The sequence below is a fragment of the Oncorhynchus masou genome, chromosome 25, assembly GCF_036934945.1.
Source record: "Oncorhynchus masou masou isolate Uvic2021 chromosome 25, UVic_Omas_1.1, whole genome shotgun sequence".
Lineage (NCBI taxonomy): Eukaryota > Metazoa > Chordata > Actinopteri > Salmoniformes > Salmonidae > Oncorhynchus > Oncorhynchus masou.
The window spans coordinates 24,031,941-24,057,257 of NC_088236.1; the positions used below are offsets into that span (position 1 = coordinate 24,031,941).

Sequence of the window (25,317 nt, forward strand, 5' to 3'; positions counted from 1 at the left end):
TGAAAAACTCCAGTCCCATGTCATATTATTTCTACTGTTTTATTAAGTTCTTAACATTGTCGGTGTCCACTGAATAAGGTAAATCCGCTTTTAGTTATCACCCTCCACATTTTTGGAATCACTTACAAAATGCATTACATTTGAATTCCCTGGTGCCACTAGGGCATTTTAAAACCCTGATGATGAGTTCACAGAAATGTGCAATTGTTTTGAGTGATTGATTTAGTAACTTGTTTATTAAGGCTGTTATGTTGGTGATGTTCTGATGTAGTGTACTTCTTATTTTATCTTGTTAGATTTTTTAATGCATTGCTTTGTGGTCTCAGGGCACCGTTGAAAAAGAGACCCTGGTCTCAATTGGGCTCCTCTGATTAAATAAAAGTTAATAAAAGGATATCGTACACAGTACGGTGTACATTTATGTAGCATACTGGATAATGGGATACATGCTCAATTACAGTGTGTTACAAACATCCAAATTGTGGCATTTCTTGTCAAATGTCAATTTGATTTGGTGCTCAACATGGAAAACGGAGCTTATTAGTCTCTCCTCTCCATCCGGTCACTTTCACAGGTTTGAGAGAGTCATGCAGAGGCACTGTGAGCTGGATGAGTACGGTGTGTCTGGCAGCCTGCCAGGCTAAAACGGCTAAAAGGCCTCAGAGCTAGATTGTGTCTGGCTTATCTGTCCTCATTCTGAATACACAAAACAGGAACAGGTCACAGGGAATGTTTGGTAGAGGAGGAGAAAGAAGGCAGAGAAATGGAGGTAATACAATGATATACCATACACATTTTATTCAAATATGTTTTTTTTTTCGCTGCTGTAATATTAGGAGCTGTATTAGTAATAGTAATATTCGTAGTTGTAGGAGTTGCAGTATTCCTAGTAGCTGCAGCAGCATTAGCAGCAGCAGTAATAGTAGTAGTAGTAATAGTAGTTGTAGTTGTAGTGGTTTCATAGTTGTAGTCATAATAGTAGTAGTAATAGTAGAAGTATTGGTATCATAGTAGTAGTAGTAATAGTAGTAGTAGTAGTTGTATTGGTATCATAGTTGTTGTTATAATAGTAGTAGTAGTAGTAGTAGTAGATAATGGCAATGGGTCACCAGAGGTGGATAAGGTGGCTACTGAATAATTCCCTAAGCCTGTCTGTTTCAGCAGCAGACTTCTCTCTCCACAAACCAAATCAGCACCTTTTGTAATGTCATTCATATTCAGCAGGAAACCTCATTACGTTCTGCAGATAAAGCTAATGATTTCAAAGCTGCTTGTCATGCAGAGCATGAGAACAAAAGGGATAGATTCAAGTGTATGAATAACAACCGAGGAGCCAATGTGTTACCTAGCGTGTTACCTACTCTGAGCCTAGCAGGATAGACACATGGCCTATTATCATGCAGTTGTGAAGTTCAATAGAGCAATGTGTTTGTTTCTCATTCATTAGCATTGCATGTTAAACAGTAGTCCACGTGTCTTGTTTTATCTCATCTTACATTTGAATGAAATGGAAAATTCATTTAGATTTCTCATTTACACGTTCCCATTCTGTTGGAATGGTTTGAATTAGAATGGCTTCAATTAAGATCCTTCACTAAAACATCTGATTGGTTCTGGGGGAAAGGCTCCATGTACAAAGGATGTTGCCATTTTTGATTTGGAGATTTGAGGAAGTCATGGTGGGACTAATGAGTGCTACAATCAATGTAGAAATGTGTTTTGTGAGTATTACCAATGGGGATAACAGCATTAAAATACCGTTACCAATGTGGGCAAGTTTGAAACGAGAGTGATGCCCCTGATGAATAAATGTAAAGCTGGTGACTCGGTAATCTCACCCCAGTCAGCTCGTAGCAATTGAGCCTGACGAGGTTAGCGACCTTACTGGCCTGATAAAGCACATAAACCATATATGTAAAATGAAGAATGCACTATGCTACTACTTGAAGACCTTGGTTTCAGAACAGTTGCCTGAAGAAATAACATTGAAAAATGAAAAGGTGTACTGGGACTTTCAACCTCTATCTGTAAAATATATATCTGAAATATATATCTGACTCAGCCTTAAAATATCTCATCAAGGAATTGACTTTAGTGCCAGAAAACATTTACAAGCCTTTTTCTCTTCGTACCCCTACCATTTTCCAAGCGAGAATTTTGCAGTCAATAAATATTTGACAGTTTTAGCCCACATCTGATTGTATTGGAAAGTCAAACAATTTAAAAGAGTATAAATCTGCGCTTGGCTCCTCTGAGGAGAGAGACCAGGGATTTATTTTTTGGAAGGCCTACTTCTGGGTTACTCTAATCAAGAGAAAGTGCTCAGGGATTGGCTCTGTTTGGCTGTAATTTACTAGAATTGTGATTTATTTGGAATCACTGATCAGGCAGCATTTGGTCTCTAGTAGGAAGGGCAATGGCAAACTTTTCAGCCATTGAAGTCAGAGACTTAAAATTAAGACGTTTGGTGGAAAATAGTGTAAAAAATATATTAAAAGCATTAACATATTTGACTTCTTTTAAATAATTGTTTACACTATTTCCCGCCAAACGTCTTAATTTCAAGTATCTGACTTCAATGGCTGAAAAGTTTGCCATTGCTCTTTTATATTGTAAAGGGTACAAAATGATTGCAATATGTACATGATGTTTGCATAGGCAGGTACAGTACATACACATTTAACACAGTAGGCTACTTACACCTGTGATATCTGTTTGCATTTTGTGTAATTACACTGAGGTTAGTCTAAGACATCTCTGAGGAGGTTGGACTTGAAATCAATTAGTACTCAATCAAGTCATATGCCAATAATAATTGATAAACCCTTTTCTGGCTGTTGTTGTGATTAGTAGAGGGAAGTCTATCAGTTATTTCAATTTCAATAAATGTTTATTGGGAGTATGGTAGCTCAATCAACATGACTATTTATTCTATGTATGATTTATTCTGTTGGGATTAGGATAATATAATCAATATAGAATCTGACCGGATGCAGTGCACCATATGAATTCAAATAACATAATTTTTTATATTCATGTTTATTTTATCCCTGAGACAGATCATGAATATGCCTCTAAACGTCACAACACAGTAGCGCTCTTGCTTTGAGAGAGAGGCTGAAAGAGAAAGGGAGAGGGTGGGATGCAAGACAGCATGCGAGAGCTAGCAAAAGAGAAGGTTTGGCTCACTCACCATGCAGTCAGGCAGCGCGAGCATCGGAACCGTTTGACAGCATTTGATGACAAAACCCGTTCTGAACTTCTATCTATCGGCACCTCAACGTTCTGTTGCGATCAATCGTGCATTGATGGGAGAAACTCGCTGCACATTTGAGGGAGGCATGTGCACATTTCAAGACACATGCAAATCTATTTCAGGATCAGGACGAATCAAGTGACCACAACGCCTTTGAAAGAGGAGATGTCAAAGCAGTAATAGAGTATGCTGCTTCGCAAATACGGAATAATGCACTGTTCAGGGTGGACGAGCTGATGTTGTCCTCGTGACTGAGATTTTGACGACTTTCCACGTTGCAGTGCACGCATAGATGTTTTTCTACAGTAAATACTCGCTCCTATTTAAGACTATGGTTCGTGTCTGACGTTATTTATTTCTAGTGGACACGACAGAATGCGTTCTATGTACCTTCAACAGCAGCGCTTCTGTAAAGGTACAGGCGGGCGGCGTTGCATATGATCTAAAGAGAAAGCATTGTTTTGTCCAGCGTCCTTACCAACCTTGAACTTCCTCAATACAGCATCTGCATACCACAGTCTGGGAGACTCTACGCTTGGATGTCAACAGTCGCCCCCCCACATCAGCGCGAGAGAAGCGTTCCTCCGGCATCTCAGTGGTGCTGAAAGGACAGCTCCTTGTTTCAGGACTCCCAAAGTTGACTTCCACTGAAAGCATCTGCTTTTCACTGCAATACAGGCGACAGCTAAAGTACTCAAAATGCATTATTATTTGGCTTAACGGCTTCTGCCCAACTGTTCTATTAGGGTTCATGGCTGTGGCACGCAAAATAAAAACTTTGCTCACGGTTAACATTTTTGTTTTTGTGGGGATCATATTGTTCTCGGTATATTGTAGAATACAGGACCGTTCTGAGGAACTCATTCAGATCGGCAGGATATCAGACCAGAGACTGAGGGCCAGGAATGGCAAAGTTTCCAACTTGGTGGACAGGCAGTCCATACTTCAGAGACTGGAGCGGCTGGAGGACGTTGTCTACAACCAATTAAATGGTATGTATTATTATAACTTTAACAACATATTCAGCACATAGCTTTTACTCAAGTATGAGATATTTCTCATTTTCAGCATTGTTAACTGTGGAGTCATATCTCTGTATAGTTATATACATCCTGAATTACTGTCATCTTACTACAGAGCAACTATAAACAGCCCATTTAAAACTATAAACAGCCTACTTTTCCAAATACATTGAATTTGATCAGACAATGGACAATAAGATAAATATGCAACTGGTGTATCAGCCATTCAGACAGTATCAGTCATTATGGTACAGTTATTATGTTCAGAGTGAGTCATCCAGTGATGAATGGTGGCTCTTCATGGAGCCACAAATTATTGCCAACAAGTGAATAGGTTTTACTCAAGTAAAATCAATGCAGCTGTTCCTAATCTGTGCACTTAACCTGGTCTAATCCCTATCAAAAACACCAGCCAATAGTAGTTAGTAATGGACTCATGGAAGTGAATATTATTGAGAATCCCATAGGGGTGAAAACCATGGTTCTGGCTACAGAGTTCTGCTTTGTCATTCTCTTGGCCCAAATACAATAGTTTGTCTGAAATGTATAAATAAAATGGTCAAATTAAATGGTTCTCTAATCGAATGAAAAAACAGACTTATTTCTTTATGTTACCTTTAGCCATTGAAATGTGTTGCAGGAGGTTTGGTCTGTCTGGCAAAACAGCATCCTTTACATCATGTTAATGTTATCTCATCTCTCATTATGCTCAATGGTTCCACTCTTTCATGAAACATGAGAGATTCAGACACTGAAAAGTCCAACATTTATTTTGAGACAGCTAATGCATGCATCACTATTTAGCATTCCGTCAATTCCACAATTACAATAAGAATCATCCATATGTTTACATTTTAACATTTGATGTTATCAATAGTATATAGAAATCCTATACAAATTGTGAGACAAGCAGCCTGTGCCATCACTGATTTGTTTGAAATTGTAACGGTTTTCTTGAGGTGAAGGAGAGGCGGACCAAAACGCAGCGTGGTGGTTATTCATGTTTTAATTTATAAAGACACTATACATGAATAAACTAACAAACCAAGAAATGTGAAAAAACCCAAAACAGCCCTATCTGGTGCAAACACAGAGACAGGAACAATCACCCACAAACACACAGTGAAACCCAGGCTACCTAAGTATGATTCTCAATCAGAGACAACTAATGACACCTGCCTCTGATTGAGAACCATACTCGGCCCGAAACATAGAAATACCCAAATCATAGAAAAACAAACATAGACTGCCCACCCCAACTCACGCCCTGATCATACTAAATAATGACTAAACAAAGGAAATAAAGGTCAGAACGTGACAGAAATAGTGTATGCATCTAATGACAAAGTATAATTTCCTCAATCTCCCTGTTTAGTCGATGTCAACAAAAGCCAGCTTCTGCCACTGACAACTCGGTAAACCTCAAGGTAAAAAGGTTAACATAAAATCATTTCCATAGAGGCAGGTTCAAAAAGGATAAGTCTTGTATCCACTGTATCAAACTATCATGGTAGTATTTGTGCTTGGTGCTCAGCAAACTGCCTGTTCATGTCAGAACTGTTATAAACAGGATTTTGGTGAAAGTGTTGTGAAGTCAGTTTATTATTCTCTTTGTCAAAAGTGGTCAACGACAGTCTGTATCTACTGTTAATTCTATATAGCATGGCCACAAAACACTCCTAGTTTGAGGGGTTTTATTTGATCTTATTACTGTGATTTGGTGCTGGCTGGCATCATTTTTTACAAAAGAGGTCCCTCTGTCAATTTGAGTTATGCTTTGCCTTTGGAGCCAGGAGGCACTGGCTCACCAAAAGTATAATGCATCCTCTCATTCAGGGGACTTTGTCTGGAGCGAGGGGCCGGGGAGCCACCATGTATTTGCCCTGGAGTGTACAGAGTCAGACAGAGTCAGACAGAGTCAGGAGGAATCCTTCCCTTCTGTCAGCATCTCTTCATGTTTAGCATTCGGATATTTATTGACACATTTAATCATACATTTATATCCTGATTTATTTCTCGATTTTTAAATGGGGAACAGATTCTATTGCCATTGAGATTGGCGTTACAGAGTGAGAACCTTGTGTGCCAATAACCATTACCATGTCCGACAGTGATTTCAAGTAATAGCCCATTTTTCAGTTGTTTATTGTCCAACAATGACATACCAAGGGATTAAGGCTTAGATTAGATTTAGAAGACATTTACAAACTCTTCATCCATTACATGGCTTTGCAAAGTGATGCCGCTCCTGTGCATTGTGCAAGCATTTATTCCAGTACTCCTCAGTCAGTGATTTGGACGATGTTATCTAATTTTTTCTTTGACTCGGTGTGTGATATTGGTGATATTTAGGTTCCAGGTAAAAGTCTTTTGGTTCCAGGTAGAACCCTTTTGGGTTCCAGGTAGAACCCTATTTGGAAAAGGTTCTACATGGAACCCAAAAGGGTTCTAGCTGAAACCAAAAAGGGATCTCCTATGGGGACAGCTGAAGAACCCATTGGAACCCTTTTGCTAGTGTATACAGTATAGAGAATAGTGTGTAATTTCGGAAGCAATTACAGGAGCAATCTAATCTAATACCATCTAATGTTTCCATGAGGTCATTCCTCACCAGAACACCAGTAAAGTGTGCTATCTGTAACTTTGCAATTCACTATGGAAATAACTGACAAGAGGCTAGGGTCATCAGCAGTTCTCCTCTCCTCTGCTGAAGAGGCACTATCCTCTACTGGATAATCATCTATCTGGGTTTAAGCTTCTTGTTAACAGGCTTATAGGACAGTGTTGTGACCTAAGCAGTGCATTAAAAGTGCCAGATCTCTACTTTCTTTCAGTGCAACTTAAGATTCACCGACAGATCCTCTCTGATCTGCGTATTTATGTTTTAGGCTACAATTTTAAAAACAACTATATATGTTAACCAATAATCATCAAGACATTCATATGTTATACCTAATTTACATGTTTCAACTTATGTTGCATTAATATGATAAGGTCCCTGTTGTATCTAGATGTAATTAAAATCCTGGATGGATTATAAAGTTGCCCCAAGACACTGGCTCTGAGTCTCACAATGAAGTTAAGCAAAAAATATCATGCAGTTGATACTTTACTTTCTCCCAAGATGAATCCCTGTCATTCATGCACTGTTCTCCCTAGCTCACCTCTCTGTCCTCTGACTGAGTGACCCTGCAGTGTGTCACAGCCTCCGGCTCATTGTTGTCCTTAAATAGACAGGCTGAGCTGAGCAGGGCTGAGTGTTTGTCATCAGTGATGCATGTCACTGAGTCCTGCTTTCATCCTGAGTGAGCGGAGGTGATTAGATGGCATGGCAGCAGCCTCTGAGGATGGTCCAGCTGCAGCAGTAGATATGACTCGTATTTATAATTTCCAATTATGCTGCAGAAAGAAATTTTGTTTATATGTTAAAGTATGGAAAGAGAGAACTCCTGACGAGGAATTAGAAATGAAATTATGTTTCATCACCTCATACCCCATACACACTTGATGCTTCAACCCGTACCTTAATGGTATTCATCACAGTGTGAGTATAATTTTATATTGGAGAGCCACAGACACCTTCCCAGCAGATTGGAGTGGGGGAATGGAGCCTGTGATGGAATATATGTTCCAGTAATGATATGTAGATGAGGAATCATCAACCAAACATTTTCAGTAACTGATGAGAATCTATTCAGTTCCAGCTTTTAGGAATCTGAATCTCTGTAATGTATTCAACGCCTCATCTGACAATCTGCATTTGAGCTACAAGATAATTGCACTTTGTGAAGAGCTAGAGATTTCATATGGTGGTCAAAAACTCCAGCAATTTCATTCCTGTGATTATTTAAAGACTTTAAGTTCATGATTCCCTACAAAGCGCTGACATTAGTTGTCCTCGCCCTCCTAAATGAGGGGTCAGATCCATGTGAAAATATTTAATTTGCGTTAGGAAACTGGCATATTTCCTGACTTATAGACAGACCTACTGTACTGTATGTTGACTGTAAAGTATTTTTGCTAAATGGTGCTGTTTGTGCACTTCTTTTGATACAGTACTTTCTTCTTTCAGTCCTTTGCATGTGTTACCATGTAAGCTTGGATTGTTATGATGATTCATTGGGTCTCGAGATACAGTATCACAATGACAATTTACAAATACAAGTAACCCCTCTAAATCCTGATGACCCATTAGCTTGCCCTTTTTCCGTCATGAGCAGCAAATCAAGGCTTAATGCATTATCCTTTATGCGTTATGCATTTCCCTTGTTGCCAATGTTTTATGGATTTCCCACATTTTAGCTTTTAAAACCAACTACTGGTAGTTATTTTCCTCTATTTGAACAACAGATCACTCAACCACATCCAAGACATCAATATTTATCACATCTCAGCATCACTTTTGACACGCATAACTCCACTCTCCCTTTAAATCATTCACAGAATGGAGGTGTCTTTCAGTTTGAAAATCTATCTCATCAGCCCAAATCAGACATTTTCTGAAGGTTGTTACATAATTTATCACTGTTATGACGCTATAATGTAACCTGTTGTGGGCGCCTCTATAAAAATGGATTCTGAGGTGAGCGACTGAGCATCGAGATGGATATGCACTTGGACATAGTGCACCCAGATTGATGTTTGATGGTAGCCAGCCTTTCTTGTCCCCATATCCGCACAGAAACAAATCTGTCCATCTCAGGGTGTTGGAACAGTACATCATTATGCGTCCCAAATGACAACCTATTTCCTATAAAGTTCACTACTTTTGACAAGGGCCCATAACACTCTGGTCAAAAGTAATGCACTATAGTGTACCATTTGGCACACACACTTCATCTCCCCATAGTGTGCTGCTAACCTCTTCATACTGGAAATAGTGCCTGTGTGTTTGCAGTGGAACAACCAGATGTTTCCCTGTAATTAATTCATTGTGGGATAATGAAGGTGTTTTGCTAATCTGCAGTTTGAAGAATGAAACTAGAGGAAGTAGAGGATAATGTGTTGAGGATGTATCAGTGATACAACATGAATCATCACAACAGCATAGTACCAAAGACATCTCTAGAGAGGCTTCTGGGTAGGCTAAGAAGCTTGAAGCTCTTTTAGCCGACTTTGCCATAGTGAATAAGCAGTAGCAAAGTAACCTAAAAAGTGTCTTACTGCCGATAAATTACCGGTCAATCTAACAAATCTGTTGTCAGTGTCCTGGAAAAACCTATCCTTGATTTCTTTCACCTCAGATGTATTGTGATAAATAGTCGCATAACTCACATAATATGTTAGGCCTGTTGTGTGCCTTGACTAAACAAGTGAATGTTTAAACTCATTACATACAGGTCCAACCCAATGGCACACGGAGTCTGGCCAACATTACAGTACAGTAACATGATGTGGCTTAGAGGCACACTGACATTCAGAGGACTGGCAGAATACTATGATAGCTGGAGCATTTGCCATTTGCCTCAAGTTTTCCCTCGGCTGTGTCACAATTGTCTCTCATTGTTGTAGAAAATGACTTGGCCTACTCATGGGTTTTAGTGAATGCAATCATTCTATGTTAGATTGTGAATTATATTAAATGGCTTGAGCTTTGTCTAATTAAATATTTCAAGTCACTATATACACTTAACAATATCTACTTTACCGATCCAGAGTGGTTTGTAATAAAACACAGTTGAATTTAATATTTAAATGGCAATATCTATGAAGCTAGCATATGGAATTGTTTTAGTATGGTCATAAGATGGACCATTTAGCAATTTGATTTAAACTTTTAGGACCCCTGTCGATATCCCCCCCAAAAATATTATTTAATGAAACATTGAGTTTTGCCTGCTATTAGCCCATAGAAATGCATTGAATAAAGCGCTCATACATGGCAAGAAATATAGTCCAAAAATAAATCAAAAGGATTATGGTTTGTGGTGTCTGAAATGCTTCTGAGGGATATTGGAAAGCATCAGGAACCAACATAAATAATAAAAGGTACATGTGTAACCCTAGTCCCAAAAATACCTTTTTACGTCACAATCACGGGAGACATTCTCACGAGTCATGTGAAGCTTGTGGGCGTTGTAGAGCGAAACGGAGACCACGTTCGTGTTTGCGAGAGTCACATCTTTCCATAGTGGGGTCATATTAGTCCAAACTGTTTGGACTCTACAGACGTTTTCATGAAAAGATCGATTTTCAGAATGTCTCATGGTCTGACAAACACCACTGTAGCTCAGCCATCTTCCACCGTAGATGCAGAAGGCCGATAGACGTGGTGGATTGAGACGCAGCCCTTGCAAAAACCCAGAAGTCTCTAGCTTAAACACACAGATTTTGATGGCTATTTTTTTATTATACCAATTGGATTTCCCAACGGGTGCATTGAATCTAGGTCGTCAGGAAAGTATACATCAGGCCTCCCAAGTGGTGCCGTGGTCTAAGGCACTGCATCGCAGTGCTAGCTGTGCCACTAGAGATTCTGGGTTCGAGTCCAGGCTTTGTTGCAGCCGAACGCGACCGGGAGACCCATGGGGCGGTGCACAATTGGCCCAGCATCATCTGAGTTAGGGGAGGGTTTGGCCTGCAGGGATATCCTTGACACATCGCACACTAGCGACTCCTGTAGCGGGCCAGGCACAGTGCACGCTGACACTGTCACCAGGTATACAGTGTTTCCTCCAACACGTTGGTGCGGCTGGCTTCCAGGTTAAGTGGGCATTGTGTTAAGAAGCAGCGCGGCTTCGTTGGGTTGTGTTTCAGAGGACACACGGCTCTCGACCTTCGCCTCTCCTGAGTCCGTACGGGAGTTGCAACGATGAGACTAGACTAACTACCAATTGGATACCACGAAATTGGGGAGAAAAAGGGGTAAAAAAAAATCTGTGGTGGAGTTGTTGGTTTTCATCAAAACCTTAAGAAAAATGAAAGCTTTCTTTTCCCCATCTATTTTCATTATTAAGTTGTAGCATTGTAAGGATTTCTTGCTCCAAGCAACAGAATATTCAGCCTCCATAAAAAGAACATGATTTACATGAAAAGATGAATCAGCAGCAGACTGAGAAATGGTAGCTACAACAAATTATCCTCTGAGGTATTACCAAAGCACAACTTTAATCGGCAGCAGCACAACAAAGGCAGCTCCAAAACCACAAACTGTCCACTCACCACTTCTATAAATCCCTGAGCTGGTTCTGTTTGCTGTTGCTGCTCAATAAAATGTCAAAACAATACAGGGTAAAACCAGTCCTCTGAACCGCACTCACACGATGAGTCACATTGCTTGAGGCGTAGAGTAGCAATGGATCCCTGGGCCACTACCTAGACTTTAGCTTAGTGGGCTAATGTGTTCTTCTGACGTGTAAGAGACCCCGGTTTAAACCTTGTCAGTTGCACAAGGCCTATTTTAAAATAGCTCTCCTCCACTCTGTCAGCTGTAGACAGCAGACATCAGCAGTAGCAGACAGACTTCTGAGTGCAGCCACTTCTCCTGTAATGGAATTTGCTTCAGCCATCCAGAAGAAGTGGGGAGTGCGGGGAGCAAAATAACCAGGACCGCAGAAAACAAAACTGCAGGGATGCTAGGCTGTTTCCGAGTCTCACGCAGAGAGAGTGGCACTCCAGATTTCACTTTCAGTTGCTTCTTAGATTGCCTCAATGTCATGAGAGCGGGCAATTGGGATTCAGACTGGGTCCATAATGCTAGTGAGCCCCACCCGGGGTGTCAGATGACACCACTGCATTGCCCCTGATGGGATCCCTCTCGTGGGAGGTGACAGTTTGCAACTGCCAACTGTTCAACTCCAATGGCAAATCTCCCAGAAACTCCCCAAAAAACATTTCTTGCAATGGCTTGTTGGGGAATGTGTGACCCTAGATCTTCATTAGTATGCGCTGTTTACTTGCTGTTTCTGTCCATCTGTTGAGAAGAGGCAACATGGTTTTCCTGTGGAGACCACTCTAGAAGTCTGACAGGAATATCAAATTAAGCACCTACAATGTCACTGTGCAGCAGAGTTTAAAATAGCCAATCCAGAAAAGCTATGAGACATCATACCTAGGCAACGTGCAGCACAGGCCAAAATATCCAGACAGGAGAAAAAGCAATAAGACTCACTCCATACTTAGACAAGGGGGGGCCGAGTTAGGGAAACACTGACCTAGTGAACGGCTATCGAAATGTAGTGGAAAGGCTGTATTTGCTAGTTGATAGATTGGGTAAATAATACAGTTGACCCCTTCTTCTGCAGGGAATTATATCAGTCTAGAGAACCACTTTAGTGGCCAGTAGTATCCCTGTCAGTTTCAGTTCAAATCAAATCTGAAGCATCACATGCGCCTTATACAACAGGTGTAGACAGTAAAAGGCTTACTTACAAGCCCATTCCCAACAATGCAGAGTTAATAATACAGATATTTGCTAAATATAAAAGGAATTAGTAACACAATAAAAACAATGAGGCTATATACAATGAGTACCAGTACCCAGTCAATGTACTGTAGCTCCATTCAGTTCATTTTCTATCCTGAAAATCTCCCCAGTCCTTAATGATTACAAGCATACCCATGGCATGATGTAGCCACCACTATGCTTGAAAACATGAGTTGTACTCAGTAATTTGTTGCATTGGATTTACCTCAAAACATACACTATATATATATATATATATATATACACACAAAATTATGTGGACAGCCATTTAAATTAGTGGATTTGGCTATTTCAGCCACACCCATTGCTGACAGATGTATAAAATCAAGCACACAGCCATGCAATCGAGATTGTTACGAATCCCTTTTGGCCCGACAGTCTAGGGGGATGGTAATGAGACCCGTAACATAACTCATGCAAATTATAATTGTGACAAAGTAAAAGTGAGAGCGAAATAACCAGGACAACTGAAATCTACCATCAAACTCAAGGTTTATTTGAAAAACACACAGTAATGGGGGGAGCAGGCAAAGGGGCTGAGCTGGACCCAAGGAAAGAAACAGTAAGTATTAAAAAAAAACCTAAGCTAGACTAGCCTACTTTAACAACAGCTAACTAACTAACCAAAAATACAGTGGGTGGTCCACCCAGTTCTAACTAGTGTATTTAACAAAGTCTACCTACGGGTAGTGTATGCCCATGGGCGACTTGTCTTGGTTTCCCCTTTTCCCACCAGCAATCAAACACAAACACCATAACCAAAACAATACTCACAGGTGAAGACAAAGTGCTATGGAGGTGCTCAAACAAAAGAGAGGTTAATACACAAAGAGAGAGTGACACACAGAGCCCTACAGGCATGGCATTAACAGAGAGAGACTGAGCTCTAGAGCAAATAACTGACAGGGTTTTTAAACCAAGGGAAAGGAACTGTGGTGTGTCTTCTGATTGATGATTGATTGTTGACTGATTGGGGAGTGATGATTTTCACCTGTGAGGGGAGAAGGAGAGAAAAGAACACAGGATACACACACACACAGGATACTGGTATCCGTAACAGAGATAGACAAACATTGGCAGTAGAATGTCCTTACTGAGCTCAGTGACTTTCCAAATGGCACCGTAGTAGGACGCCACCAAATTTCTGCCCTGCTAGAGCTTCTCCGTTCAACTGTAAGTGCTGTTATTGTGAAGTGAAAAAATCTTGGAGCAACAACTGCTCAGCCGCAAAGTGGTAGGCATCACAATCTCACAGAAAGGGACCGCCGAGTGCTGAAGTGCATAAGAATCATCTGTCCTCGGCTGCAACACTCCCTAACGAGTTCCAAACTGCCTCTGGAAGAAACATCAGTACAAGAACTGTTCGTCGGGAGCTTCATGAAATGGGTTTCCATGGCCAAGCAGTTGCACACAAGCCTAATATCACCTGTGCAATGCCAAGCGTCCCTGGAGTGGTGTAAAGCTCGCCGCCATTGGACTCTGGAGCAGTGGAAACAGATTCTCTGGAGTGATGAGTCCCGCTTCACCATCTGGCAGTCCGACAAACAAATCTCTGTTTGGCAGATGCCAGGAGAACGCTACCTGCCAACTGTAAAGTTTGGTGGAAGAGGAATAATGGTCTGGGCTGTTTTTCATGGTTCAGGCCCCTTAGTTCCAGTGACCTGAAATCTTAATGCTACAGCATACAATTACATACAACAACAGTTTGGGGAAGTCCCTTTCCTGTTTCAGCATGACAATGCCTCCATGCACAAAGCGAGGTCCATACAGAAATGGTTTGTTGAGATTGGTGTGGAAGAACTTGACTGGCCTGCACAGAGCCCTGACCTCAACCCCATCAAACACCTTTGAGATGAAATGGAACGCCGACTGCGAGCCAGACCTAATCGCCCAACATCAGTGGCCAAACTCACTAATGCTCTTGTGGCTGAGTGGAGCAAGTCCCCACAGCAATGTTCCAACATCTAGTGAAAAGCCTTCCCAGAAGAGTGGAGGCTGTTATAGCAGCAAAGGGGGGAGAAACTCCTTATTAATGCCCATGATTTTGGAATGAGATGTTCGATGAGCAGGTGTCCTCATACTTTTGATCATGTAGTTTAACACTTTGTATTCAGGACAAAAAGTTATCAGGGAGGTTTTCCAGTGCCACATTTCTTGCAGTATTACTTTTGTTGCAAACAGGATGCATGTTTTGGAATATTTTTATTATGTACAGGCTTCATTCTTCATTATTTTCACTCTGTCAGTTAGGTTAGTATTGTGGAGTAACTCCAATGTTGTTGATCCATCCTCAGTTTTCTCCTATCACAGCCATTAACTATTTTAAAGTCACCAGTGGCCTCAAGGTGAAATCCCTGAGCGGTTTCTGTCCACAGCAACTGAGTTAGGAAGGACGCATGTATCTCTATAGGGACTGGATGTAATGATACAACATCCAAAGTGTAATTGATAACTTCACCATTCTCAAAGAGATATGCAATGTCTGTTTTTTTAGTTTTACTAATAGATGCCCTTCTTTGAGAAGCACTGGAAAACCTCCCTGATCTTTGTGGTTGAATCAGTTATTGAAATTCACTGCCTGTTTGAGGGACCTTACAGATAATTGTATATGTGGGGTACAGAGATGATGTAGTCAATCAAAAATCATGTTAAACACTATTATTGCACACAGAGTGAGTCCATGCAACTTATTATGTGAGTTGGTAAGACAATGTTAAATCCTGAACTTATTTAGGCTCGCTGTCATGCCCTATGACTTGGGTGGGCATTCTATGTTTTCTATTTCTTTGTTTTTGGATGCCTGTGGTTCCCAATCAGAGGCAGCTGTCTATCGTTGTCTCTGATTGGGAATCATACTTCGGAGCCTTTTTCCCACCTAATGTTGTGGGTAATTATTCATTTTCTCTCTGTGTGTGTGTGTGTGTGTGTGTGTGTGTGTGTGTGTGTGTGTGTGTGTGTGTGTGTGTTCTGTTTACCTGTTTTTTTTGTGAAGGTTTCACTTTATTAAAAGATGTGGAATTACATGCACGCTCCGCCTTGGCTCATTTATGACAGGGAGTTTGAAGACCGTGAATGTGACACTCGCCATAAAAAAATAGTTAAATACATATTGACTCAAGACTTTCAGCTTTTCATTTTTAATTCATTTGTAAATATTTTGGAAAAGATAATTCCTCTGACATTATGGGTTATTTTGTGTAGCCTAGTGACAAAAACCATAAATGTAATCACTTTTAAATTCAGGCTGTAACACAACAAAAGTGGGAAAAGTCATGGGGGGTGAATACTTTCTAGTCACTGTATAATAAACAGAGTAGCGACGTCAATATTCATTTGTATGTTTTTGTGTATGTAGTATGTGTGTGTGTGTGTGTGTGTGTGTGTGTGTGTGTATGTTGGAGTGGCAGTGTAGTATGAGTGTGTGGGTAGAGTCTAGTGAGAGCCAGTGCAAGTGAGTCAGTTCAAAACAATTAAGATCAATAAATAATTACGGGGGTCAATGTAAATTGTCTGGTTAGCCATTTGATTAACTGTTCAGTAGTCTTATGGCTTCTGGGTTGAAGCTGTTCAGGTGCCATTTTGTCCCAGACCTGGTACTCTGGTACCGCTTGGGTGGCTGGAGTCGTGGAACATTTTTAGGTCCTTCCTCTGACACCACCTGGTATAAAGGTCCTCAATGGCAGGGAGTTCGCCGCCAGTGATGTACTGGGCTGTACACACTATTCTCTGTAGAGTCTTGCAGTCAGATGCTGAGCAGTTTCCATACAAAGCGGTGATTCAGCCAGTCAAGATGTTCTCAATGGTACAGCTGCAGAACTTTTTGAGGATCTGAGGGCCCATGCCAAATCTTTTCAGCCTCCTAAGAGGGAAGAGGCGTTGCCATGCCCTCTTCATGACTGTGTTTGTGTGTATGGACCATGATAGGTCCTTAGTGATGTGGACACAGAGGAACTTGAAGTTCTCGACCCGTTCCACTACAGCCCCGTAGATGTGAATGGGGGCGTGTTCAACCTTGCGTTTCCTGTAGTCCACGATCAGCTCCTTTGTCTTGCCCATGTTGAGGGAGGAGTTGTTGTCCTGGCACCACACTGCCAGGTCTTTGACCTCCTCCCTATAGACTGTCTCGTCGTCATCGGTGATCAGGCCTACTGCCGTTGTGTCGTCCACAAACTTAATGATGGTGTCGGAGTCGTGCATGGCCATGTAGTTGTGGGTGAACAGGGAGTAGAGGCGGGGACTGAACACGCACTCCTGAGGGACCCCCGTGTTTGCGGACGTGTTGTTGCTTACCCTCACCACCTGGGGACGACCCGTCAGGAACTCCACGATCCAGTTGCAGAGGGAGGTATTTAGCTTAGTGATGAGCTTGGAGGGCACTATGGTGTTGATGCTGAGCTCTAATCAATGAACAGCATTCTCATGTAGGTGTTTCTTTTGTCCAGTTGGTAAAGGGCAGTGTGGAGTGCAATAGAGATTGCATCATATGTGGATCTGTTGGGGCGGTATGCAAATTGGAGTTTCTGGGAGGGTAGTTTTGATGTGAACCTTTCAAAGCATTTATGACTATACAGATGTGAGTCATTTAGACAGGTTAACATGCCATTCTTTGGCACAGGGACTACCGGAGTTTCCTTGAAACATGTAGGTACTACAGACTGGGTCAGAGAGAGGTTGAAAAGGTTAGTGAAGACCCGCGCCAGCTGGTCAGTGCATGCTCTAAGTACGCATCCTGGTAATCTGTCTGGCCCTGCGGCCTTGTGAATGATAACCTGTTTAAAGGTCCTACATTGGCTATGAAGAGCGTGATCATACAGTGCATTCGGAATGTATTCAGACCACTTCACTTTTTCCACATTTTGTTACGTTACGTTGCACGTCCAGCCAAACTGAGCAATTGGGGGAGAAGAGCTTTGGTCAGGGAGGTGACCATGAACCCGATGGTCACTCTGACAGAGCTCCATAATTCCTCTGTGGAGATGGGAGAAACTTCCAGAAGGACAACCATCTCTGCAAAACTCCACCAATGAGGCCTTTATGGAAGAATGGCCAGACGGAAGCCACTCCTCAGTAAAATGCAAATGACAGCCCGCTTGGAATTTGCCAAAAGGCACCTAAAGGTAGGGCTGTTGCAGTGACCATATTACTGCCACACAGGTGGTCACAAGTCATGATGGCAGTCTAATTCCACATGACCGTTTAGTCATTAGAAGCCTACCAAACTGGTACTCAGCACTCTATTGTCCCTCTATTCACTCTGACATCAATGCAAATGTAATCGAAAATCTAATCAAACACTTCATGAGAGCCCTTGAGCTCCTTTTGGGCAACATTTCTACAGTTTATGCAATTGCGCGAGAAACGGGTGATGGCCTCTACTAAAAATAGGAGGCTCCCCTTAGCTTTCTCTAGGCTTACTATATTTATTTATAAATGTTCCTAATATTAAGCACATTGCTTATATTTACAACAGGAGTATAGCCTACCTGGCTGGCATGTAAATGAACCACGCATAGATGACATGGATTTTTTCCCACTGCCCCTTTTTCAATACAGGTGCATGATAATGGTCCATTCTAAATCAAAACTAATTTACCACATATATTATTTAATATATGTAAAGACAGGATTAGATCAAGAATAGTCTGATGGGTGATAATACTAGCCTATCACTTGTGAATTATACAATTGAAGTCGGAAGTTTACATACACTTAGGTTAGAGTTATTAAAACTCGTTTTTCAACCACTTCACACATTTCTTGTTAAGAAGCTATAGTTTTGACAAGTCGGTTAGGAGATCTACTTTGTGCATGACACAAGTAAATTTTCACAGACAATTTATTTAACTTATAATTCACTGTATCACGATTCCAGTGGGTCAGAAGTTTATATATACTAAGTTGACTGTGCCTTTAAACAGCTTGGAAAATTTCAGAAAATGTTATGGCTTTAGAAGCTTCTAATTGACATCATTTGAGTCAATTGGAGGTGTACCTGTGGATGTATTTCAAGGCCTACTACCGAACTCAGTGCCTCTTTGCTTGACATCATGGCAAAATCAAAAGAAATCAGCCAAGACCTCAGAAAACAATTGTAGACCTCCACAAGTCTGGTTCATCCTTGGGAGCAATTTCCAAACGCCTGAAGGTACCACGTTCATCTGTGAAAACAATAGTACGCAAGTATCAACACCATGGAACCAGGCAGACATCATACCACTCAGAAGGGAGACGTGTTCCCTCTCCTAGAGATGAACGTACCTTGGTGCGAAAAGTGCAAATCAATCCCAGAACAACAGCAAAGGACCTTGTGAAGATGCTGGAGGAAACAGGTACAAAAGTATTTATATCCACAGTAAAACGAGTCCTATATCGACATAATCTGAAAGGCCGCTCAGCAAGGAAGAAGCCACTGCTCAAAAACCGCCATAAAAAAGCCAGACTACGGTTTGCAACTGCACATGGGGACAAAGATCGTACTTTTTGGAGAAATGTACCCTGGTCTGATGAAACAAAAATAGAACTGTTTGGCCATAATGACCATTGTTATGTTTGGAGGAGAAATGGGGAGGCTTGCAAGCTGAAGAACACCATCCCAACTGTGAAGCATGGGGGTGCCAGCATCATGTTGTGGGGGTGCTTTGCTGCAGGAGGGACTGGTGCACTTCACAAAATAGATGTCATCATGAGGAAAGAAAATGATGTAGCTATATTGAAGCAACATCTCAAGACATCAGTCAGGAAGTTAAAGCTTGGTTGCAAATGGGTCTTCCAAAAAGACAATGACCCCAAGCATATTTCCAAAGTTGTGGCAAAATGGCTTAAGGACAACACAGTCAAGGTATTGGAGTGGCCATCACAAAGCCCTAACCTCAATCTTATAGAAAATTTGTGGGCAGACCTGAAACAGCGTGTGCGAGCAAGGAGGCCTACAAAAGTGGGCCAGTCGCTTTTCCTAAGGTGCGGGAATGTGTAGAGACAGCTGACGTGCGGGAGCCTGACGAAGAGGCTGAGGCATCCCCGGTTGCTTCGGCAGCGGCACTTGGACCCGACAAGTACTCGTTACAACTATACAGTTGTCCAGAACAGCTGGTGCTCTTATGCATGGTTCAGTGTTTCTTGCCTCGAAACGAGCATTGAAGGCATTTAGCTTGTCCGGTAGGCTCGTGTTACTGGGCAGCTCTTTGCTTTCCCTTTGTAATCCGTGATAGTTTGTAAGCCCTGCCACTTCCGACAAGCTGGTGGTATTCGATCTTAGTCCTTTATTGATGGTTCGTCGGAGGGTGTAACAGGATTTCTTATAAGTGTTCGGATTAGTGTCCTGCTCCTTGAAAGCAGCAGCTCTAACCTTTGGCTCAGTGCGGATGTTGCCTGTAATCCATGGCTTTTGGTTGGTCACTGTGGGGACAACGTTGTTGATGCACTTATTAATGAAGCCAGTGACTGATGTGGTAAACTCATAAATGCCATGGGATGAATCCTGGAACGTATACCAGTCTGTGCTAACATAACAGTAGTTTAGCATCCACTTCATCGGACCACTTCCATTATTTAGCGTGGCACTGGTGCACTGTTTGAGGATAGAGTTATGGTCCGATTTTTGTAGGCTTGGTATGTCACGATTGTCTAATTAGTTGACGGACCAAGGCCCAGCATACGTAGAGTTCCACATGTTTATGAAATTAAACTGACAAAAACAATCTTCAATGTCATAAACTCACATAATATGAAAATAGCCCGAACCCAGGTTTTGATTACAATTAAAGTACTTGTCTTGTTTCGCTCAGTAGACATCTTGCTACTTGTCTAATTAACTACCCCAAAACAATAAATAAACGTTCTGTAGAGCTCACAGGCATCAACACAAAAACAAGATCCCACAAAAACCAGTGGGGAAATAGCTGCCTAAATATGATCCCCAATCAGAGATAAACAGCTGCCTCTGATTGGGAACCATACCAGGCCAACATAGAAATAAATTCACTAGAACACCCACCCTAGTCACACCCCGACCTAACCAAAATAGAGAATAAAATGGCCCTCTATGGTCAGGGCGTGACAGGGGGAGAGCTTTGTATGCATCTCTGTGTGTTGAGCAAAGGTGATCTAGAGGTTTTTTCCCTCTTGTTGCACAGTTGACATGCTGGTAGAAATGAGGTCAAATGGATTTCAATTTTCCTGCACTAAAATCACTGGCAGCTAGTTCTAATTGTAATTAGGTTAACCGAAAGATTATCTTCTGTTCTTCTCCAAATAAGGATAATTCCAACAGTGGTTTTAGACCTGATATCCTGTAAAATGAACAATACCATGGCAATGTACACATCTGTAATTTAATACTTGTGCCATAAAAATGTTAATCGAAACATTATACTGTATGTATCTCTGTCTTGCAATACCACTGCTTCTTCTCTGTTCCTTGCTCTGCTCTGGCATCTTGAGAAATCCATGTCCAGGTTGATATTTGCAGCACCTCCATAGACAGACAGAGTAATGATGTCCTACAGAAGAGCCTTGCCGAATCTAAGGACTGTCACCCTCTATGATCCTCACAGCCCATGAATGTCAATCAGCTGTCCCTCTGCATGGCCTCTTCTCTTACTTATCATTGTCTCTCTCTCTCTCTATCTCCTTGTCTCCCTGTGTGTGTGTGTGTGTGTGTGTGTGTGTGTGTGTGTGTGTGTGTGTGTGTGTGTGTGTGTGTGTGTGTGTGTGTGTGTGTGTGTGTGTGTGTGTGTGTGTGTGTGCGTGCGTGCGTGCGTATGTGTGTACGTGTGTTTGCGCGTGTGTGTGTGTGTGTGTACATTCATGTCTGCATGCGTGTGTGCTTGCATGTGCCTTTGTGTGTGTGCGTGTTCTGCAGGTCTGGCTAAGCCCATGGGGCTGGTGGAGGGGCCTGGAGGTCTGGGCCAGGGAGGAGCAGCTGCTACTCTGGGGGATGACAGTCATGTTGACGGGGAGGGGAAGTACGAGGACTATGGCTACAACGCCCAGCTCAGTGACCGCATCTCCCTGGACCGCAGCATCCCCGACTACAGACCCAAAAAGTATGATTCATTTTATTAATTCATTTATGTCTTATTTATTTATTTGTGCTAAGAAAAAATAATACTGTTGCTACGTCTCTCTCTAACTAAGGTGCGTGAATAGAGGAGAAAACTGAGTGTATTTATTATTTATTATTTCAGAGAAGTACAAGTGAAACAGACAACAGAGTTTCAATAAAGTAAATAGTGCAGGTTAGGTTTGTCTCCCTAGCTAGGCCACTGCAGGCTGCATCAGCATCCAGGGCAGCTCAAAGCACAAACAGGAGCGGCGGCATACAAAGGAAATTGCATAAAACACGAGTAAGCCTTACATGAAATACATTGTGCCAGACAGCAAGAGATGCTGTTGATAGTGTAGCGGCAGGCTCGTTCATAATGTAGTAAAAGAAAGGAGTCCAGCAGTATTTCTTATAAAAGAGACCGTGGATACCCCATTGGGAATATTAATGGTCTTTTTAAAATGAATTTAGAATGTTGGACTACATCTCCGATACAATGACTGGGAGAGCATAATAAGGCCTGCCATTGGCGTTTAGATCAGCCTGTGTCAAAGAACAAAAACAGACAGAGAGAGACTCAGGGAGGAAATCTGACAGCCAGAGTCTTCTTTGGGCTTTGCCAGCGATAACAATTCATTAAAATCCACACCGCTTTGTTCTACCCTATCCCTTTCTTTCACGCTGAAAAATCAACGAAAGGAGAGGGAGAGAGTAAAAAGAAAAGTTACTCATTAATAATACCAGCTGAAAACGGCTTGGTGGAAAATAGGATTTTAGGAAATGGTTCTTTATGAAGAGGATAATGTCTACAGGAAGTCAGTGTTAGCGGTTTGATAATGTCTACAGGAAGTCAGTGTTAGTGGTTTGATATAAGGTCTACAAGAAGTCAGTGTTAGCGGTTTGATAATGTCTACAGGAAGTCAATGTTAGCGGTTTGATAATCTTCAGAAAGTCAGTGTTAGTGGTTTGATGCTTCAAAATTCAGTGTTATGGTCTCCATCCATGTTGTTGTTTACTCTCTAGTGATAGATGCAGTCAGTCCTGTGTTTTGACTCCCGGCTCTACGTTATGTATACCCTGTGGAAATAATGATACATGCAGGTCCATGCTGTGTGTGTGTGTGTGTGTGTGTGTGTGTGTGTGTGTGTGTGTGTGTGTGTGTGTGTGTGTGTGTGTGTGTGTGTGTGTGCGTGTGCGTGTGCATGTTTGTGTGTATCTGTCCTGGCATTAGTACTGAACAACCTGCCTCTATTTTAAATTAACACAATTGTTCACTCTTCCGTGAACAAACCTATGCTCAGAAAGGTAGCCCATATTGAGATGTAAACAGATCATTCCAGAGGGTGAAACCGTGTAGACACACTGTTTGATGAAGATACAGTGAGCCTCATATGCATAAAGGAAATCAATATGTTTAGCGTAAAGTATTCTTGTCTTACGGTGCTGCATAACATTGGTACAAAAGCTGAAGAACATACGCACATCCAGGTACTTTCTGCAGGAGCAGAAAGGAAAACTCATGGAAAATAGAAAGGAAAATGCCGCACACTGCTGCTCATGCACCCAGGTGATATTTATTTACAACGTTTCGACCCTTTGGTCTTCATCAGGCATCTATATCCCAGGTGGGAGTGGAAGGTCCTATACATAGGGTCATTACTCAGTGACATCACTTCCTGAAACAGGGGGTTAAAAAAAAAAAATTGGACCACGACTGGAATTAAATTAAAATAAACATTGTCCCTGCATCTTGAATGACCTTGTTGGGGTAGTTAATTAGACAAGTAGCAAGATGTCTACTGAGCGAAACAAGACAAGTACTTTAATTGTAATCAAAACCTGGGTTCGGGCTATTTTCATATTATGTGAGTTTATGACATTGAAGATTGGATTGAATTGAGCTGTGCAGAAACAATGTAAGACACACCTTCAATACACTGACACCATTTCCACCCTACTGATCCAAGCCAAGCCCATCTGTAATGCATTGGCCTGCTTATGCATTCCCCTTGGTTTCTGAAATATTGCTAGAAAGAACAATGTGAAAAAATACCCCGGCCAACACAGTGTAGGATTGGGGTCGGTAGGATAGTGTGGAAAGGCTAACATAAGACACCTCTGATCTAGTACCGTAATTGCACAGGAGTCATTGAGCAGAGAGGTGTTTGATGACCACAGGGAGGCTGGGTGGGATGATTGAATGATCTCTACATCCTCACTCCTCATCCCCTCCGTCTCTGTATCCATTGGATGTGATCTAGATCTTCTCCTTTTGTAGGATTTTAAGACCTACCAGCCAATCTATTCATATTAATTACATCCCACTAACAGCTCATGGTCAAATTAGGATTTATCAAGAGCGACCATTTCCAGGGACAAACTCTATTATCCCTATTCAGTGGTCTGAGCTTTATGATGGCAATCCTTCCAGCTGTGACATGTTCTAATGGTGATCCAGAGGAAGTTAACTGGAGGCTTTATTATCCCAACCAGGAGCTGCTGGGTGGCCTGTAGCACAATGCTTCTATAATAAGTCTTAAAGAAGGATGGTGAATAATATTTACATCATTTAGGAGACACTCTTATCCAGTGTGACAGTAGTGAGTGCATACATTTTCATTCGTACTGGTCTCCTCGCGGGAATCAAACCCACATCCCTGGCGTTGCAAGTGCCATGCTCTACCAACTGAGTCACAGGGGACCACAATGCACTAGCTAGCACCTGAGCTTCACAGAGGGCAGAAAAGAATAGTGTCTGAATGAGAAGGAAAATTTAAAAAAATTCTAGCCTACACCCCAGTCAATATGAAAATGCAATTTCCTTGCTGTTAGCTCTCTGTTGCTCTCTAGTTTCCCTCTTTACCCCCTGATCATTCCAAATGAGACATTATACAATATTTTCTATTTCAATTAATCTGTATCATTTGTAATCAAGACATGTCACGATTTTCACACCTGGACTGGGCAATAATGGCGCCGGAGGAGATGGCTGCCGTTTTACGGTCCCTTAACCATTTGTTCTATTGCGTGTGTTTTTTTTACCTTATTTGTAACTTATTTTGTACATGTTTCTGCCACCATCTCTTATGACCAAAAAGAGCTTCTAGATATCAGGACAGCGATTACTCACCTCGTACCGAAGAAGATTTTTTTCTTTAACGAGTCGGACGCTAAGGATTTACTTTCGACCTCTGACAATGCCCTCATCCTAGGCATTTGCTGGAGAAAGAGACGGAGATATCGGCGATGTAGGTCTGGGTGCCTTGTAAGGATCCAAAGGTGAGTGGCTAATCTGCCTTTACTATCGGTCCTATTAGCCAACGTACAATCTTTGGACAATAAAATAGACGGACTTCGAGCACATACAGTATATCCTACCAACGGGACATTAAAAACTGTTATATCTTATGTTTCACCGAGTCGTGGCTGAACGTCGTCATGAATAACATACAGCTGGCAGGTTTTACACTTTTTTTGGTAGGAAAGAACAGCTGCCTCCTAAGACAAGGGGTGGTGGTCTGTGTATATTTGTAAACAACAGCTGGTCTCAAGGTTTTGCTCGCCTGAGGCA

The 25,317-nt window shown here is 41.7% G+C and overlaps 1 protein-coding gene across 1 annotated transcript in view; it reads left to right on the forward strand.

The window, feature by feature from the left end:
• Positions 1 to 3,184: 3,184 nt before the first annotated feature.
• The window catches only part of LOC135513933 (polypeptide N-acetylgalactosaminyltransferase 9-like), a 127,871-nt gene continuing 105,738 nt past the window's right edge, over positions 3,185 to 25,317 (forward strand). The window contains exons 1-2 of the mRNA XM_064936971.1: positions 3,185 to 4,248; positions 21,564 to 21,747. Of these exons, the coding sequence (XP_064793043.1) occupies positions 4,008 to 4,248; positions 21,564 to 21,747 (425 nt within the window). The 5' untranslated portion in view covers positions 3,185 to 4,007. The remainder of the gene's footprint in view (positions 4,249 to 21,563; positions 21,748 to 25,317) is intronic.